At 41.1% G+C, this 20,054-nt stretch overlaps 2 protein-coding genes across 3 annotated transcripts in view; one reads left to right on the forward strand and one right to left on the reverse strand.

Annotated features, from left to right (window-relative positions):
* The window catches only part of LOC146707089 (CD48 antigen-like), a 33,907-nt gene extending 30,962 nt beyond the window's left edge, over positions 1–2,945 (forward strand). Inside the window, exons 3-4 of the mRNA XM_085458422.1 lie at positions 2,076–2,369; positions 2,486–2,945. Coding sequence (XP_085314548.1) covers positions 2,076–2,369; positions 2,486–2,595 — 404 coding nt within the window. The 3' untranslated portion in view covers positions 2,596–2,945. The remainder of the gene's footprint in view (positions 1–2,075; positions 2,370–2,485) is intronic.
* Positions 367–20,053, reverse strand: LOC146707090 (fibrocystin-L-like). Of its 2 annotated transcripts, none has more exons than XM_085458424.1 (5): positions 19,373–20,053; positions 19,068–19,202; positions 18,890–18,967; positions 18,467–18,611; positions 367–963 (listed from the first exon to the last, which is right to left on the reverse strand). In XM_085458424.1, exons 2-5 carry the CDS (start codon positions 19,120–19,122, stop codon positions 795–797), a joined length of 447 nt encoding a protein of 148 aa, XP_085314550.1. In that variant the 5' UTR covers positions 19,123–19,202; positions 19,373–20,053; the 3' UTR covers positions 367–794. The 2 variants fall into 2 exon arrangements, with proteins under 2 accessions (XP_085314550.1, XP_085314549.1); XM_085458423.1 differs by having other exon boundaries at positions 19,349–20,053.
* Between the last annotated feature and the right edge of the window lies 1 nt (position 20,054).

Here is a 20,054-nt window from a genome sequence, read left to right on the forward strand (position 1 = left end):
GTTCTCCATCTAAGAGCATTGGGGTAATGCACTCCATGAACTGACACAAAATCGTGTCAGGGAGACTATCTATTTGTTGAATTTTGACAACGAGATCCAGCAAAGCAAATGCTCTTTGCACCTCTTGTAGTTTAATCTTGGCTTTAGCCCTTTTTAACAAAACAGTGTACTCTGGATCAAAACCATACCTGTCACAAAACTCCATTGTCTCTCTCTGCAAAGCAGTCGATGAATTCACAGATGTCTGTGCATGTGCTTCAGGATAAAGTTAGTGATGCGCTCAAGTCCCTGTTCGGGCGCCAATTTTTCCTACTACTTTTAGTTGTAACCAATACGTCTACTCACCAAAGAATGAGTGAAGCAATATGGATAACAGCAGAGGACAATTTATTTAGGGTCTGATGGCAATTTACCATCGGTGTCCAGCACTTTAAAGGATTGGATGGACTGGAGCACATCTGTCCTTAACATACCCTCTTAAACATCAGCTTGACACTGATACATCAAAGGAAACTTAACAGACTTTAAGTGCAAATGTTTCAACCTGAACAACTTAAAACTTCTTTGGGATACAATGTAAATAAAGACAAGAAGAAGAAAAATATTTCCATCAATAGTCACTTCTCCTAACCAGGAGACAAGTGAATATATTATGTAAAGAGTCCTTTTTCTCAGTCCTGGGGTTGTAACACCACAACCTCCTCAGTCCGTAATCAGAGAGTGTCTATTTGACAATAACCAAAATGTCTTTGGATAGTCTTTGTGAATGCAAAAAGAAAAAAAAAACAATGATGTTAGCTGGCCAGCAAAATAAAGAGAGTGTATGGCACTGAGTGCGGGCGTGTGTGTGAGTACTTCGGTCCAAATAATTGAAGTCCGGATGGATGAATGGATGGCAGCCGCTTGTCCTTTAATGGCACCAGCGAGACAGCACAGCAGTAAGGCAGCACAGCAGCGAGGCGTCTGGCAGGAGAACGAACAATAGTCTTTTTTAAGGCTACTGCAGAAGGAGATATTCCCCGCTAGCTCACCCAAGCTTGCTCTCTGGCACAGCTACAAGCCACGTGAGCTCATAGCCCCTCCCGCTAGGATGTACTACCACAGTCGACTGTCGTAAAGCAGCCGCAAACCAATAGCAAGTAAAAAAAAACTCAGAAGAACATTTTATAACACCCAATATAGATATATACATATATACTGAATATCACACAATATCAGATAACCAAATTAACACTGGGTTACATGAGCATAGCTCCTTCATGTGCATAGCTCTTCATGAGCATAGCTACTTCGTGAGCATAGCTACTTCGTGAGCATAGCTACTTCATGAGCATAGCTACTTCATGCGCATAGCTACTTCATGTGCATAGCTCTTCATGAGCATAGCTACTTCATGTGCTCCATGAAGTAGCCAGCGAGGTTCAGAATCATTTTCAAGGTCCTCGTGTTTCTCTACAAAGTCCTTCATGGTTTGGCTCATTCCTACATTTCCGACTTCAGCTTCCAGGTCCCTCCAGTCAGCTGATCATATGCTTCTAACTGTCATGTGCTCCAGATTTAAACTCAGAGGAGACTTCTCTGTGATTGCCCACAGTCAAATCTGCTCCCTCCATTCAGTCTTTAAAAACTTGAAACTTATTTTTACACACTGGCATTTGGGTCTGATTGCTCATTGTGTTTCCTGTGTCTTTTTCAGTCATGGTTAGATCTATTTACTTATTTCCCTGTTCCCTCCTTTTTTATTTCCTGACTTTTATTAGACGCTTTGATCAACCTGAGTTTTTTAAATGTTTTTTTTAAAATGTGCTTTGTAAATACATTTGAGCTTTAGTTTACTCGATTAAACAGCTATTTTCAATTAATCATAGTAATCACAATTACATTTTGTGTCAAGAAAGAGTTGGGAGAGCTACTCTATATTTAAACAGTTTTGTTTATATCCCTTTGCTCTGTTTGCAGAGTATCTATGAGCCCACAGCTACAGTTAGTAAAGTCATAGACTTCATCAGTATGATAACTCTGTCAGCACTTATCAAATCACATCAATCATATTTTCACTCTCTTTCCTTCATCAGGTTCTCTTGGTACTCCCTCCATTACAGTCAGATCGTCTTTCATTAACAAAAGCTGTTCCGCAGTCACAGTGGAGTGCTCAGTGCACAACAGCCAAGACCTGGTCCTGTCCTGGTACAGACAGGAGGGAAGATTGACAAATGTTAGCAGTCCTGATCTGTCCTCCAATCTGTATCTCACTCTGGAAATAGAATCCCATGACAGCAGCAGTTACAGCTGTGTAGCTGAAAACCCTGTTGAAAAAAAGGTGACCAAACTATCAGGAGAAGACACAACTATTAAGATGGGGTCTGGAGGTAAGATGGTGATAAATCATTTTCACCTTTATTAAACTAGAACTATTATTTTTTTGTTTATCACAGTCTTATGATTAAAGAATATCTAAGCCCCAAGCTCTTCTCTCCCCCCCAAGAGTCCAGGAGCTGGTGTCAGACTGAATCTACAGTAAGACTGGTTATCTCTACTGTCTTTGGCATGGCCTTGATTATTCTTGTTGTGGACCACATCAGACTCCGAAGATGAACCACATGTGCACCGAAGTTTTTCTCAAGCTTCACAAAATGCAGTGTGTCAACCAGTGTTGGTCAAGTTACTTGAAAAAAGTAATCAGTAACTAATTACTGATTACTTCCCCAAAAAAGTAATCCCATTACTTTACTGATTACTTATTTTCTAAAGTGATAGATCTTTCAGCCCAATTCTACTTTTTCTACATAATCCATCATACAAAATGTAATCAAATGGAAAAGTCCCTTTTTAAAACTTGTTTTATTAGTTTTAATCTTTTAACTTTATGCATCAAGCAAAAATGTAATTATATGCAACATTCTCTGACTGGAAGAAATTAGTTTAATATTTAAACCTATTTTCTGCACATTCCAGCACATAAAATAATTTTTTGTGTGTGTTTACACTCACTCTTTCAAATAGATGCAAGTAAAACACAGCAGAAAATAAATAAAGTCAAAGACTACACTGTTAAAAAAACCATCTTAAAAAAACGGTGATATTCTGGCAGCTGGGGCGCCAAAATACGACCGTAAAATAACAGAAAATAACTGTCCCATAAAAATACGGTTATTTTCAGTGATGAAAATAGAGTTTGTTGCCCTAAGTTCACATGGGATTCTGCCTTTTCCAAGTGCTTTTAGACATTAAGGCTGGCTGTAGCTCAGGTGGCAGAGCAGGTCAGCCACTAATCAGAAGGTCGGTGGTTCAATCCCAGGCTGCCCCCTGCCTGGGCCCGGTGGCGCCAGTGTCCGGCAGCCTTGCCTCTGTCACTGCGCCCCAGGGCAGCTGTGGCTACAAAGTAGCTGCCATCACCAGTGTGTGAATGGGTGGATGACTGGATGTAGTGTGAAGCGCTTTGGGGTCCTTAGGGACTAGAAAAGCACTATACAAATGCAGGCCATTAAATTAGGAACATTTTTACGTGATCAAACAATGAAATTACCTATAAACAAGGTCACTGAATGTGGCAATATGAATCATACTACGTAAATGTACAGAAATATACAGTTAACAGTTGGTTTCAATAATAATTGATTGCATGCCCTGGGACAGAGGCGAGGCTGCCATATCGCACCATCGGCCCCTTTGGCCATCACTAGTAGGCGGTAGGTGAAGAGTCTTGACCACGGACACAACGACGGAGAGTGTCCGAGCCGGGGCTCGAACCAGCAATTTTCTGATCACAAGGCGAACTGCCAACTCTTGAGCCACGAACGGCCTAACTAGCAATGATAATAATACTTATGTGATGTAACACAAGCTTATAGGGATCATGTTATATACTTTTCCATAGCATTACATTTGAATTCAACAGTTCAATCTTTCAAATAACGGACAGATATTTGTGAAATCATGATACCTTTGTGAATCTGTATCTAAATATGCATATGTACAGACATTTAACAATCATGACAATTATGTTTTATTACATTACAGATTTAACGTTGATTTACATTCAAAATGTGAAGTCAAAGTCTACTTACATAACTTTAATGATATTCTAGAAGAACAGAAGATTACTGTGAAATGCAGTAAAATACCTTCATATTAGGGTTTTTTTCCTACGGTCGCAGCCATACCCGCGACCTTGTTGTTAGTTCACATTCATTGGCCGATGCTTAGCGTCATGTTATTTATATTAATTGCAATTCCTACCTCTACATTTATTTTTCAAAATGTATAATTAGCACAGCGTGTCCGTGCAATGTTTTACATTGTGGCATGCAGAGAAATCTTAACAACGAAGCTCACAGAGAGAGATTGAGCTTGTTATTTAACCCCAAGCTGATAGGGGGAGCTCTTTATTAAAACACTTGCCGGTGTTACAATGTGCCTCAAGCTTCAACAACAGCACAACAGAAGTCACTCATGGTACAGCACTCTCTCTACAAAATAACAACTGTCAGTGACGCTGCACCACGGCGTAAACACAACAATCAAGATAACAGTTAAAAGTAACGTAACCATAAACAATAAAACAAGAACATCCAAACAGCAGCACATGTCCCAAGGCATAATGGGAGACATTTCTGGATGTATTTTTACAATCTAAATATGCATATGTACAACAAAATATATTTAACAAACAAGTAAATTGTGTTTTATTACATTTACAGTGATGTTTTGTTATTTTACATTTGACGTGTCAGATCACAGTCTACTTATGTAAATGTAATGATATTCTAGAAAAACAGTACACAACCGTAAAATACACAGTAAAGTAATTTGACATTACTATTTTTTGGAACAGTGTAGCGGTCCTTTTGCTCTATTTTCACCTGTAAAGCAGGAGTCGGGTAGGCGGAGGTTTACCCTGGTGCAGGTGTGCCGCTGCGGTCAGTGGAAGAATCCGCGAGTTTCTCTGCGAGTTTCCCATTACGTCGCACTCGGTGCTTGCTTTGAAGTTTAGGGGTTTTTTTTCCGCTGTAAAAAGAAGTTTTCTTCCCACGCACAACGGACGCTAATGTTTTTGTCACTTTTTATGGAATCAAACTCAAAGTAAGGTCAGTACTTCCACGCTTTAAACGCTGCACGCTCATACTCTCTCCTGCACTCGATATATGATCCACTGTTGATCTGCACACAGCTGTTGTCACGAACGTCGCACTTGCTTACGTCACTGTCATGAGACATTCTCGCAAAAAATCACGGTTTTAGTAACGCAGTAACGCAGCGTTCCTACGGGAAAGTAAAGGTAATCTAATTACCGTTTTTGCAATAGTAATCCCTTACTTTACTCGTTACTTGGAAAAAGTAATCGGATTACAGTAACGCCCATCTCTGGTGTCAACACATCCGCTTTAGAGCTACACAGGACATGGGACATAATTCTTTTCAAAAGTCCTTTAAAATTTGATTTTGGATCTCAACCAGAAATATCATAAGGTAAGGTGAATAATACACAGAAACCCCAATAATCAAATGGCCCCCTGTGAGCAATCACTTTGCAACACTGGGATGGAAAATCTCCCTTTTAACAGGAAGAAACTTCCAGAAGAACAGGGCTCGGGGAGGGGCGGCCATTCTGCTGCAAACACATTAAAAGAAACCCAAGGATGCTTTACAAAAGAACATTAAGAGTAGTTCATTCTTATTTTTTCTCAAAGTGCATATAATACAAATGTCATGGTCCTGGTGTTTTGTTTTTATTAATAGTCTTTGATTGCATTGTTAGTTTCTAGTCTCTGGATGTCTGTCTCTATGCTTCCTCCGTGTTCTTTGTTTCATGTCTGATCTACTCATGTTTCACATCTATGCTTCTCCTGGTCTTAGTGTCAAGTCCGTGTCTCTGTGCCTGTCTCGTCTTTCCTATTTTACTTTGCCAGTCTCGTGCTGTGTGCTCAGTGCTCAGTGAAAGTTTGTCAGCAACCAAGTTGCTCTCAGCGTCTAAAACTCCAACCTAAAGAAACATCTGGAAGTAATTTCTTTATTAAAAGCTAATGTTAGCCTACTGCAGCTAGCTTGTTTTAGTTGTGGTAGCTACTTGGGTGTTTGTGAGAGTGTCTCACGACAATAACGTACGAGCGTGTGATGCCCGTGGCAGCAACAGACGTGTGCACATCAACAATGGATAACATGGAGTGCAGGAGGGAGTACGACCATGTAGTGTTTAAACTTTGGAAGTACTCACATTATTTTGAGTTTGATTCATTAAAAAGTGACAAAAATATTAGCGTCTGCTGTTCACTTTGTGTGAAGAAAACTTCTTTCTACAGTGAAAAAAACCCTTAAACACAAGAGTGTAAACACAAGAACATTATTTTATTTTATATGCTGGAATATGCAGAACATTGGTTTAAATCTTAAACACATTTCTTCTTGCATATAATAAAATTTTTGCTTGATGCAATGTGCATAAAGTTCCTGGTTACAGGTGCTAAAAAGACTACTCATCGGAGTTGGGATATTTTTACTTTTATTTTGTGTCTTTGTAACGTGTATATTGCCATGTATAAAACTCATGATTAACCGCGTAATATTTTCTACTGTTGCTGCATAAATAGCCATGACAAGTGATGATGATGATAATGACCCCGACCTGTTGGAACATGAAGACTTTGTGTGATTAATGACAAACTGGTATCTCACTTAAAGTTTTTCTGACAACAGGAGGGAATGTCAATGGAAAATTGTATTTAGTAGTCAGTATAATCTTTTAGTGATATAAGTTTGCATATGGTAGAATACTGCATGTAGTTATTTGTATTAGGAAATATTCAACCATGTATACTTAGAGGCATATAATTAATTGTGTGTGATCTCTAACAGGCTGCAGGCTTGGGGTGCATCCCAGGAATGCACCCCCACGTCTGGGAGCATGAGAGCTCATACCTTGTTTTATTGTTTTACGGCAGGATTAACGTAGCTATGTCTGTTTTAGTTTAAGTGCTTCTTTACATATAGATGAACTGCTGGACTTCCTCACCATGTTATCTAGGGTGGGGGAGACTACCCCCTTTCCTGACCAAGGATGTACCTTTTGTGCTCTCATGACCCTTTGATCAGCAGGACACACACACACACACACACACACACACACACACACACACACACACACACACACACCTACTGAAGTATAAATAAAGATTGGGGCAGTTTCTTAGTGCGAGTCTCAGTCTGGAGGCTGCCCTTGCTAGCAAGAAGTTCTGTGTGTTTCTCTTCTCTGAGTCTTTACTGAAGAAGTGTTTTAGAATATTTTCCCTAACACTTATTTTCCACCCTGATTTATGAATAAATTGTTTACAAATCCTACCATGTGGATTCATGGATTTTTTTTTCACATTCTGTCTCTCACAGTTGAAGTGTACCTCTGGTGCAAATTACTGACCTCTGTCATCATTTTAGGTGGGGGAACTTGCACAATCGGTGGCTGACTAAATACTTTTTTGCCCCACTGTGTATATATCTATATCTATCTATCTATCTATCTATCTATCTATCTATCTATCTATATATATATATATATATATATATATATATATATATATATATATATATATATATATATATATTCAATTCAATTTTATTTATATAGCGCCAAATCACAACATAAGTCGCCTTAAGCCGCTTTATATTGTACAGTATATCCTATAATAATAGATACAGGGAAAAACCCAAATATCATATGACCCTCTATGAGCAAGCACTTTGGCAACAGTGGGAAGGAAAAACTCCCTTTTAACAGGAAGAAACCTCCGGCAGAACCAGGCTCAGGTACTTCAAAAGTGTAGAAACCTGAAAACTAGCAAAAGATGCTTTGATTGCAGAGGTGGGAAAGAAGGAGGAGTTTTTAGGAGAACTATATTAGATACCTCAGAGCCAGCACAAGGGACATCATGTTCAGTAGTCTTGGAGCCAGCAAAGAAGACTCCACAGGTGGAATCTTCCAGGCATAGCAGACTTGAAAGTGTTTTTGATGAAATCCTGAAGGAAAACACTCTAGATCCTGTTCCTCAGTTAGCCACGACAAGTGCACACATTGAAGTGCAAACTTGCCATTCAACGCTCAGACAATCCACTGCTGTACTGGCAAGTCAACAAACTTAGCTTTCCCACTCTGCAGCTAAATTTCTCTGTGCACCTACAACAATTGTGGAGAGCGAGAGACTCTTTGATACAGCCTCCATTATTATTAATGAAAGGAGAAGCAGGCTGACAGCTGAGAAGGTTGAAATGTTGATATTTCTGAAGAACCCACCTCTAATGTTAACGTGAAAAAAATGTTACAAATGTGTTATTACAAGGATGTCGTGTGTTTAAAAATGAACTTATACAAAAACAGTTAAAAAAATAGACTATACCGGATTCATATTGGTATCGGCAGATATCCCAATGTATGATCTTGATATCGGACATAAAAAAGTGGTATTGTGCCATCTCTAATTCTAGCCATCAGAAACCTTGAAGCACAGGCCGAGGAGGTGGTGTGGCAGCGATTTTTCACATCAGCCTATCAATCAACCAAAGACTAAGACAGACTTTTAATTTATTTCAAAGCCTGATGCTTAGCCTCGTCCACCCTGATTTAGTGCTCAGCTCAGATAAAATAATTATTGTGCGTGATTTTAACATTCATATAGATGCTAAAAATGACAGCTTCAACATGGCATTTAATCTGTTATTAGACTCAATTGGCTTCTCTCAACATGTAAAAGAACCCACCCACCACTTTAATCACACTCTAGATCTTGTTTTAACATATGGCATAGAAACTGAACATTTAACAGTGTTTCCTGAAAACCCTCTCCTGTCTGATCTGACTATAAACGACCAGCTTCTTCAATGATGAATGCAGATGCTTCACTGGCTGATGAGCTGAACACGTTTTATGCTCGCTTCGACGCCGCAGCAATTAAAACAACAAACGGCTGCGCGTGCTCGGAGTGCACCAGTGAAGAAAATGCATTCGTCATCACAGAGCATGCTGTGAGGAACACCTTCAGGAGGGTGAACACCAGGAAGGCAACAGGACCAGATGCAATCCCTGGCCGGGTCCTTAGAGCCTGCGCTGATCAACTAGCACCGGTGTTCACGGAGATCTTCAACCTCTCCCTGGCCCAAGCTGTGGTTCCCACGTGCTTCAAACGGTCCATTATTGTCCCTGTTCCAAAGAAACAACAGCCCGCTTGCCACAATGACTACCGTCCAGTAGCACTGACTTCAATTGTGATGAAGTGTTTTGAAAGACTGATGAGAGATCACATCACTTCTTCACTTCCTCCCACCATCGACTCACTTCAGTTTGCTTACCGGACTAATCGTTCCACAGACGATGCCATATCTCACCTGCTCCACACATCCCTGAGTCACCTGGACACTGGCAGAGGGAATTATGTTAGGATGCTGTTCGTGGACTACAGTTCAGCATTCAACACAATAATTCCCTCTAAGCTTTTCACCAAGTTGACGGATCTAGGACTCAGCTCATCACTGTGTCAGTGGATCCTCAACTTCCTCACAGACAGACCCCAATCAGTGAGGGTAGGAAAACAAGTCTCCCCCTCCATCTCACTCAGCACTGGAGTGCCTCAGGGCTGTGTTTTAAGCCCCCTGCTGTACTCACTGTACACTTATGACTGTGTAGCCACATCCGACACCACCTCCATTGTCAAGTTTGCTGACGACACTGCTGTTGTGGGCCTGATCTCCGACAACATCGAGACGGCCTACCTGGAGGAGATTAGGAACCTGGAGACCTGGTGCCAGGAGAATAACCTCCTCCTAAACATCAGCAAGACTAAGGAGCTGATCGTGGACTTCACTACAAAGCAGGCGAGGAATTACAAACCCCTCATCATCAGTGGCACGCCAGTGGAGAGAGTGGACAGTTTCCAATACCTGGGTGTCCACATCACTCAGGACCTGTCATGGTCCTGTCACATCAACACCCTGGTTAAGAAAGCCCGTCAGCATATCTTCTTCCTCAGAAGACTTAGAGACTTCCATCTGCCACTGAAGGTGCTCAAGAACTTCTACTCCTGCACCATCGAGAGCGTCCTGATGGCAAACATCTGCACCTGGTTTGGGAACAGCACCAAGCAGGACAGACGAGATCTGCAAAGGGTGGTGCGCTCGGCAGAACGCATCATTCAATCAGAGCTCCCTGACCTGCTGTCCATCTACACCAAGCGGTGCAAGTCCAAAGCTAGGAAGATTATGATGGACCTCTCCCATCCCAACAATGGACTCTTCTCACTGTTGAGGTCTGGGAAGCGCTTCCGCTCCCTTAAGGCCAAAACAGAGAGAATGAAGAGGAGCTTCTTCCCCCAGGCTATTCGGGGCCTGAACCAGGTGTAGGACTGGACTCTCCCAAACACGTCACTATAAGACTGGACTCTCACACACGTCACCACACGCACCACCACACATTTCCTATAATCCTATAATTCCTATAATTTATAATCCTTATCTTTATAATCTCTTCTGCTATTTGCACATTCTTTACTGTAATTTCCTAAGTTAATTTGTAAATTTTTGTAGTAAATTGTAAATATTGTAAAACTTTTCTTCTGTCATTTAATGGTCGGGCATTGTACAGCTACAAGCATTTCACCCCCATGTCATACTGTGTATGGTTGTGTGTGTGTGTGACAAATAAAATTTGAATTTGAAATCATTTCCTGATAACATTTACATTTACAATAATTGATTACACTGCAGTGGGGAGTAGACTTCATCACAGTAGATGTCTTTCTGAAAGCGCTAAGAATATAATCCACCCACTGTTATCATCTTCAATGCCCTGTACCAACATAGAGCAGAGCAGCTATCTGAACAATATTGGATTGCATTTATATAGCACTTTTGAAGACCCTCAAAGCGCTTTACAATTCCTCTATTTATTCACTCTCACATTCACACACTGGTGGAGGCAGCTACAGTTGTAGCCACAGCTGCCCAGGGGCAGACTGACAGAAGCGAGGCTGCCATATCACGCCATCAGCCCCTCTGGCCATTACCAGCAGGCGGTAGGTGAAGTGTCTTGCCCAAGGACACAACGACCAAGACTGTCCAAGCCGGGGCTCGAACCAGCAACCTTCAGATTGCAAGACGAACTGCCAACTCTTCTTCACAAATAACATTTTTATCATTAGAGAAAAAATTACCAATAATCATCCCACAGATGTAATATTATCTACAGCTACTCTTAGTACCATTGATGTTAAGTTAGACTCTTTTTCTCTAATTGATCTTTCTGAGTTAACTTCAATAATTACTTCCTCCAAACCATCAACGTGTCTTTTAGACCCCATTCCTACAAAACTGCTCAAAGAAGTCCTGCCATTAATTAATGCTTCGATCTTAAATATGATCAACCTATCTCTAATAATCAGCTATGTACCACAGGCCTTCAAGCTGGCTGTAGTTAAACCTTTACTCAAAAAGCATCTCTAGACCCAGCAGTCTTAGCTAATTATAGGCCAATCTCCAACCTTCCTTTCATATCGAACATCCTTGAAAGAGTAGTTGTCAAACAGCTAACAGATCATCTGCAGAGGAATGGTTTATTTGAAGAGTTTCAGTCAAATTAACTGAATTTATAGAGAAAACATGTTTAGTTTTTGTTGATGTGTGTGTGCCATACGTTAGTCTAGGCTGAGAATGAAGTGTAGTTTCCAGGTTACGTTCTTGCTGTGCCTCATTATGCCAGCAGGTGGCAAGTACCTCAGTCGAGTCATCTGTGTTGCCGCTCCGTCCACGCGTAGCTTCATGTCAGCAAAAGTCGGGAGAAAGCGCCAGAGTCCAATTTGGGATTACTTCGAATATGACTGTGTTTTAGATAAAAGCAAGTGTCTTGTAGTGGAAAGAGATAAAATATGTGGGACATTTTTAAAGGGGAAAAATCCCACAAACCTTAAAGTGCACTTGAAAAGTTCGCACAAGAAGGCTAACCTAGCTTACCTTGAGAAGGTAAGGGAGCACGCCCAAGCCTCATCCCCAGAAACAGAAGCTAACCCCAGGCAAGGCAGCGTGATGCACGCTGAGAAAACCCCACAAAAAACATTAATGCAGTACTTCCAACGGCGACCGGATGGCTGCTGGTTGGTCAATTCGCAGGAACATCACAAGCGAGAGGAAGCGTTGGTGAATATGTTTATTGAGACTGGGATATCTACACAACTGTGTGAGTCAATTGCCTTCAAAAAGTTTAGCAATTCACTTGAACCAAAATTCCGAACATCAGGCGCTGCAAGAGTTAATTGTCTCATTGGGGCCAAGATGGATATAGCAAAGCAGAAACTGAAAGAACTAAAAAAAGAAGCGAGGAAGCTAACACTATGTGTAGATGGCTGGAGCAAAAGGGGATTAACAGCATCTTTCATGGGTGTGTCAGCTTGTTTTTACCACCCACCTGGAGGCCAGGTCCACCATGCTTTGCTTAACCTGCACCGACTGGAGCACCCACATACCGGGGAGGCCATCGCCCGCTGCATTGATCATACATTAGAAGAGTGGGCTGTAGGGAACGAGAAGGTGCTGCTCGTTGTAACCGATAACGGGGTCAACATCGTCAAGGCCGTACGGCTTCTTCAGAATCGCAGGCGAACTGATGATACCAATGGTTCTCAGGATGAGCAAAGAGCTGCTGGAGAGGGCCAAGATGAAATGTGGATGGAGTCTGAGTCGGAGGAGTCAGACACAGAGTGTGAGGAACGTGGAGATTTTGGTGAGTGTTTTTATAGGAGCAAACACATTGTCAATTTTTTTTCTTTTTACTCATGTAAACCGTTGCATTAACTAGCATCCCCAGGCTTCTACCTTTCTACCTATAAAACCCGAGAGCAGCCAAATGGCTGGTAGGCTTTTAGCTAAGCTTTAGCTTCAGCCAAGTGGAAGCTAAATTGGCTAGTCATTCATATGTATATTAGGTCGTTATCTGGGAATTCTGGAGGGAGGGGAGTGGGGGTGTGTGATTGAGGGCGTGGGGGAGCTGCTAAAAGCTGTGCACTTCCTTTTGTGTTTCATCTTGATGCATTCTCAATCATCCAGGGAAATAAATCTCCAAAAGTCACCAACTTGGAGTGTTTCAGTTTGCCATCTTAGGGAGAAATCAACACACATGGGTGTATGTCCTTTGTTGCTGAGATTTATTGATAAAAACAGTACAAAAAACCAACCATTTGTACAAATATTTACAAATAATAATAAAAAGTGAGTGAGTACAATTCAACATTTTCAGCAATCACTCACAATCCTGGCACTGCCATGGTTTCTGTAGTCTGCATTTACCACATGTGTATCTTTTGCAGTGAACACATCGCACAGTGGCATGATTGTTCTTGCAGTTGTGTTTGACCTGACACGTGGCTCTTTTTCCAGAGCTAGGTGTGGAGGGTTGTGTCCGAAGCAACTGTTCTCTTCTTGCCTTCTTCGCAGCTACATGAGAGTGAGCCAACTCTGTTGCAAGCGCCACCAGGAAGTCCACCCGTCTTTCCTTCGTCCCGGTGCATGCTTGATACAGCACATGTGCATTCAGTGCTGCCATGTCAATCATGTTATAAAACACGGCGACTGGCCAGCGCCGTGTTCCTTTGCGGACAGTGTACTCCCGAACCATCCAACCATCCAACTTGATCCCAAACTTGTCAGGTTTACTTGCAATATTCTGCAGGAAACAACACCGAGTCTTTGATGGGAAAAGCTGTTCATCAACGGTGATATGTAGACCAGGGTTGTAGCACGTGATGCAGTTGGTGACAAATGATCCCCACACACTGGAAATTGCAGCGAACTTATCAGTCTTTGCTCGATTTGCTCCATTGTGGCATCAATCAGACCACTGGTATAATGTTGAAATGTACTCACTCACTTTTTATTATTATTTGTAAATATGTGTACAAATGGTTGGTTTTTTGTACTGTTTTTATCAATAAATCTCAGCAACAAAGGAAATACACCCATGTGTGTTGATTTCTCCCTAAGATGGCAAACTGAAACACGCCAAGTTGGTGACTTTTGGAGATTTATTTCCCTGGATGATTGAGAATGCATCAAGATGAAACACAAAAGGAAGTTCACAGCTTTTAGCAGCTCCCCCATGCCCTCAATCACACACCCCCACTCCCCTCCCTCCAGAATTCCCAGGTAACAACCCAATTTACATATGAATGACTAGCCAATTTAGCTTCCACTTGGCTGAAGCTAAAGCCTAGCTAAAAGCCATTTGGCAACTCTCTGGGTTTTAAAGGTAGAAAAGCCAAATGGCTGCTCTCCAGGGTTACAGCATTTGCAGCTATAATGTTAGTTTCCTAGTAAATTTTCTGATGCATGTGAATACTTCCTCTCTTTTACTGTAGCTATATTGCAGACAGCATATATGTTGCAGAAAGGCTGGAAATGGAAACTAGCTGTAGCTGGTAAAGGTTCACTTGTCATGATTCGGCTGTGTGGCAGGCAGGAGAGGACCCAAACGCAAACTCACAGAGACAAAAGGTAAACTCAAAAAACACAGCTTTATTGCTGGCGTGGAGTGGGACACGAAAAACAATACAAAATAAACTAAACTGGGAAAACTAAAGCACAAGGAGCCACAGGGAAAAATCACACAGCTATGACACTGACAAAGAGAAACACAGGGCTTAAATACACAGAGGGATAACGAGGGAATGAGACACAGAAGGAGGGCACAGCTGGGAGAAATCAGGACTGGACGAGACAGAGACGCAAAACTAGAAACACTCACATGAGGCATGGACCTTCAAAGTAAAACAGGAAGTATCACACAGAGACGCGAACTAGACACAGTGGAGACAGCAACTAAGAAACAGAGACAAACCATAAGGCAGAGGTCTAAGAACCAAAATACACAGAGGGAAATACTCAGCTTTGAGCACAAGAGACTAGACTAGAGGGAGTAACAAAAGACCAACCATGAGAACATAATGCACAATGCAGGGTGACAGAAAACAAGAAACTCAAACATGCAAAGACACCATAAACAGAACAGAGGGGGCAGAGAGAGACATGAAGGGCAGGGGAGACTTAACATGGGTTGAAACACAAGGGGGAACTAATAAGCAAATGAACATAGGAGGCCCAATGAGCTAAACATACTATAAACATCAAAATGAACTAGAACTCAAAACACTGGGTCCTAAGACCCAGGATCGTGACATCACTGTTTTTGTAAACGAAAGTTCCCCAACTTTTTTTTATTTAAACTAAATAATTGCAATGCTGTTTATGCTTTATTGACCCTGTGCACGAGAAAATGCTAACTTCCTGGTTTGAGACCGGATGTGGGGTTGTACATTTCCGGTAGCTTTACTTTGTGGTCAATCACTACTGTGAAGATATCCTCCACAATCATGTCCAAAACTCGAAAACGGAAAGATGGCGTTAAGTTACAAAGAGCAGAAGGTGGGAACACTCACCACTGTTGTGTCACAAAAAATCTAATGATCAATTTTGACGTTTAAAGAGTTTAGATCGATCAGTTGTTTACATCACTCAACACAAGCAGAACTGCATCACTGCAGCAGAAGACACATCGTCCACATTCAGAAGCACATCTCTGTATAGTGACTGGTCTCATGATTTAAACAGGCAAATGTTCAGCATTCAAACTACAGGTGAAGAATAGTCAAACCAGATGTTTCCCCGTTATGTCGAGATCAGCTAGTCAAGTACACACCTACACAGCATGTTAACAAACTGTGAAAAAAGCCACACAAAAAATGAATGATTGCTGGTAATGGTTTCTATACATTAGTATTTACGAAGGGTATGTTGTAACTTACCTTCAAAATTACAGCGGTCCCTCGCTATAACGCGGTTCACCTTTCACCTCGCTGTTTCACAGATTTTTTAGTGCAAGTTTGCATGCTTATTTTTTACATCACATTGTGTCCTGCGTCCTGATCGCTGCAGACGATCTCCTCCGTGACGTCTCTCCTGTACAGTACAGAATTGCTGCATCGATGCTAGCAGTGTGACTCTGAAGTGCAGTGCTGTATGTCCACGATGTCCACGAAACGTGTTGTACCGTCAAAAAATAACATTGGCTACTTGATTTCACCTATCGCTGGTTATTTTTAGAACATAACACCCGCGATAAACGAGGGACCGCTGTATACAGATACTGAGAAATATAACATTTGAATATTTTCTCTTTTGCTCTGAGGCGCAGGGGAAAAATATCGACAAGTCGATGAACATCATTTACAGATATATTGGGTAAATGCCCAAGACATCTATAGAAATGTAAATCGCGGCTTGATTCATTCATTTGCTTAACTTGTTTTGGACCGTAAACCAGGCGCGAATAGGACACCGGAAACAAAGCTCCCCACAGGAGTTTCCGCACCGGAAGTAGCATATGCTAACGTGCACATAGTCAATTCACATAAAAGGCTGCCCACATTACTCACAATCCCCAGTAAAAGCTTTAATCGGTGCTTCTGCTGTGATCCTACTCATGGCTATGGGGATAACACTATTAAGAAGTAAAACGTATTGAAACAGGTCTGCTTACCTAAGAGACCTGCAGCACAGAGCTAATGTCCATAGTTTACGAAATAGTTTTTATTAAATCAAATACATACCTCAAGTGGAAATATAACAACATTTTTAGACTATTGCTTCTATGTTTATAATGTTTACATGTTTTATAATTGTCTGTTTTGTTTTTTTAAGACCTTGAGCTGCAAGAATATGGGGAGAGCAGCAAGTTCCACAGAATGCCGTGCCTAGCACACACTCTCCAGCTCACAATCAAAGATGCCATGAAACACCCGACTGCTGATTCAGTCATAACTAAAGCAAGAAAACTGGTACATGCTGTAAGAAAATCATCAGTGGCAAATGAAGAAATGATCAAAAGGTGTGGCAAAACTCTGATCCGGGATTGTACCACTCGTTGGAACAGTACTTTTGACATGTTGAGACAACTGCTAGAAACCAGAGCTGAACTAAACCAACTGCTTGAGCAGCTGGAGATGGATACTTCTCACAAGTGATTGGGCCAAGCTGGAGAACCTTGTCAAGCTGTTTGAACCCTTTGCCATTCATACAGACCAGCTTCAGAGTGACAGCCAGTCACTCTCACAAGTAGTGCCATGTCTGCTCAACCTTGAGGCACATCTGCTGACGAGTCCTTTTAGGAATCCTTTAGCTCAAGTGCTTCTGAAGTCTTTAATTAAGGGAACGGTTTGCTGGTATTCTTAATCCTGATTCCACACAGTTTGATGCTACACCAGCAGGAGCCTGCCTGCTGGATCCAAATGTTTCACTGATTCTTCAGTCACCAGATACAGCATCGCTGCATTTCTGGAAAGCAAGACAGGATGTCTATCCAAAACTTGCCCCAGTAGCTTTAGATCTTGTTAGTGCCCCTGCTTCACAAGCATTTGTGGAACGCATCTTTTCTGTGTGGACTCCTGTCATTTGGGCTGAGAAACTGAACAACCACATCTCTGGAGCAGCGAGTTTTCCTTTAGATCAACACTTGCAGTTCAGTTCAGTGCTTTTTTTTTTTTGTTGCTTTTTTTTATGCTTTACTAATGTATAACTAAACACTTAAAATTTACTCATGATGGCTTAGCTTTTGTGTTGTGTTATTGTATTGCTAGTCAGTTGCAGTGTTTTATCACAGCTGTAATGCCAGCATTGAATGTTGGGCTTCCTAATGTTTAAATTAAATTTCATCCAAGTTACTTTAGAGTTGGCTAAGCTCTGTTTATCTACACTACCTGCTTTTCAGATGCTGTTGTAAATGTGTCTACTAAATATTAAAGCCATATATCATTTATAGTTGCCTGGTGGGAATGTGGGTTGTCTGTCTCTATGTGTTAGCCCTGCGACAGACTGGTGACCTGTCCAGGGTGCACCAGGGTATGGTAGCTGGAATAGCAACCTATCCAAGGATAAGTGGAAGAAGATGGATGGATATGATGAAACTGGGATTTTGTTACACTTAATTATTTCCATTTTTTTTAACAGTCTTTTTTTAACAAAAAAAAAAAAAGAGCCAATATGCAAGGACTAATCAATTAACCAGTATTAAACAACAGCTATTATAGCTAAGTTATCTAGAAAGTTAATTAATCTTTTATTCACAAGGACGACTAGGGGCGCTCAGAGGGGAATTTATTTTAGGCAAAGTGTTTTATTTCCTGTCTCCCTTCCCTCACCCCCAACCACTTGCAGCAGATGACTGCGCCTCCCCTGAGCCTGGCTTTGCCGTAGGTTTCTTCCTGTTAAAATGGAGTTTTTTATCCTGCTGTTGCCAAGTATTTGCTCATAGCTTTTCGTCCGATTGTTGGGTTTTTTTCTGTATTATTGTAGGGTCTTTAAGTGACAATATAAAGTGCCTGTGAAATAATTAAGTAACTTGTGAAATAAGTAAATACAGACGTGCTGCTAAAGTATGCCTGGACTGTACCTGGTGTAGCACATAATCTGGTTGCGGTGTGTGGAGTCTCTCTCCACATCACAGGGGACTGACAGGGTGTTTGACACCAGGGTCACACGGTTTCCAAACATGTCGTCTACTGGATTCAGCTGGAACTGCCGCTCCTGTGCAAAACCTGGAAGGGAAAAAAGGGGGCAACAAAATCTCAGAAGGTAATTGTTTTTGAGGCTTAGAGTCACATCTTTCAGCATCATCCCACCAGGCCAGCAGGCACAAGGACTCTCAGGACAGTTACAACTGCATTAACAAATCTTCTTCAGCTGCATCTTTTAGCTACAGAATAGCTTAAAATTGACTTATATCTAAGAATCCATCATAACTTGTTTTACAAAGTAAAATAATGCCCACACTACTTTTTAAATTTACTTCTAAACCTCATTACGGATCTCCTACCATCTCCTTGAATGGTGAGTCGTGTGGCTCCATTGACGCTTCCTATGCGTGGGGACACGGAGGTTATGCGCTGAGCATCTGCAAAATTGAATTAAAACCGCAATGGAAATCTTTTTTCCTCGAGTGTGAACAGCGAGCTAAAACAACTGAGTTTAGAATAGAAGTTGACTTAACTTACCGCAGCAACACCAAAGAGCGAAGAGGAGAGCTGCGGCCTTCCACTTGACCTCCATCCTGAAGAGCTCCCAGGTTACTTTGCTGCCTCACCTGCGCCCCTCTCTCGACCGATTGTGAATCACGTGACACAAAAGTACTATTTATAACAAAAATATAATTGAAATTTATTGACAGCCATAGAATAAATATATGTGGTAAAATGTACAATTATTAAAACAAATATTATTTTAAAAAATTGTATTTTCCATTTTCCAGTGTGACATTTAAGTGAACAAAACTCACCTGCTGTGAGAAAATTTTGTTTACCTGTTGATTGGGAAACTGTCAGTTCAGGGACGCGCACTACCTTTTTATAACGTGCTCAGGGTCCCGCCCCTCACCTGAAACTGGGAGGAGACTGGAAGAAGTTTTTGCTGCATTTATCAGATTTTCAAGATGTCTGCATTTAAAAACAAAAGCGAAAGTGAGTCAAAAACCGTGATAAATAATGGCTCCATGAACACGGGACGTAATTAGCGATGAACATGTGGAGGAAGAAGTGGAGCTATAAAAAGCTAAAGTATGCAAAGTTATACACGTTTTGCATTTGTTCAGTCCTTCAGTAAATATGGTCTTTGTGTAGCCTTTGACTTTTTCACACCGTTTCATGACCGTTGGATTAAATTTGCATTAAAGTGCAATCATTCTCCACTTGCACAATGTGCTCTTGAAGTGGTCTTCATGTTATTCTGTTATTGTCATGTTATTCCACGTTTCATTTATAAAACATATCGTACAGTAGTGCTTCGCATTTCAGTCTTTGAGTGTTTGCAAAACTGTCTGTGATCATAACAATGATAAATAAAACTCCTTATGATGCTTGCAACCTTATATTAATTGTAGATTTCCTATTCAACTAATTTGTGCCTTGAACCATAAAAAGAAAACAGATCTAAAACTGGCAAACAGTAAATAATAATAATAATAATAATAATAATAATAATAATAA

This window comes from Copadichromis virginalis, linkage group LG6 (assembly GCF_057382275.1).
Source record: "Copadichromis virginalis isolate Kocher_CV1m ecotype Utaka linkage group LG6, C_Virginalis_male_GT1.1, whole genome shotgun sequence".
Classification (NCBI taxonomy): domain Eukaryota; kingdom Metazoa; phylum Chordata; class Actinopteri; order Cichliformes; family Cichlidae; genus Copadichromis; species Copadichromis virginalis.

Coding starts and splice junctions, on each gene's coding strand:
- LOC146707090 (XM_085458424.1), bottom strand. CDS start 19,122: ATGGAGGTCAAGTGGAAGGCCGCAGCTCTCCTCTTCGCTCTTTGGTGT. Junction 18,968..19,067: donor CGCTCTTTGGTGTTGCTGCG/GTAAGTTAAGTC, acceptor TCAATTTTGCAG/ATGCTCAGCGCATAACCTCC. Junction 964..18,466: donor CAGATTATGTGCTACACCAG/GTACAGTCCAGG, acceptor TTCTCCTGCCAG/ACGCCTCGCTGCTGTGCTGC.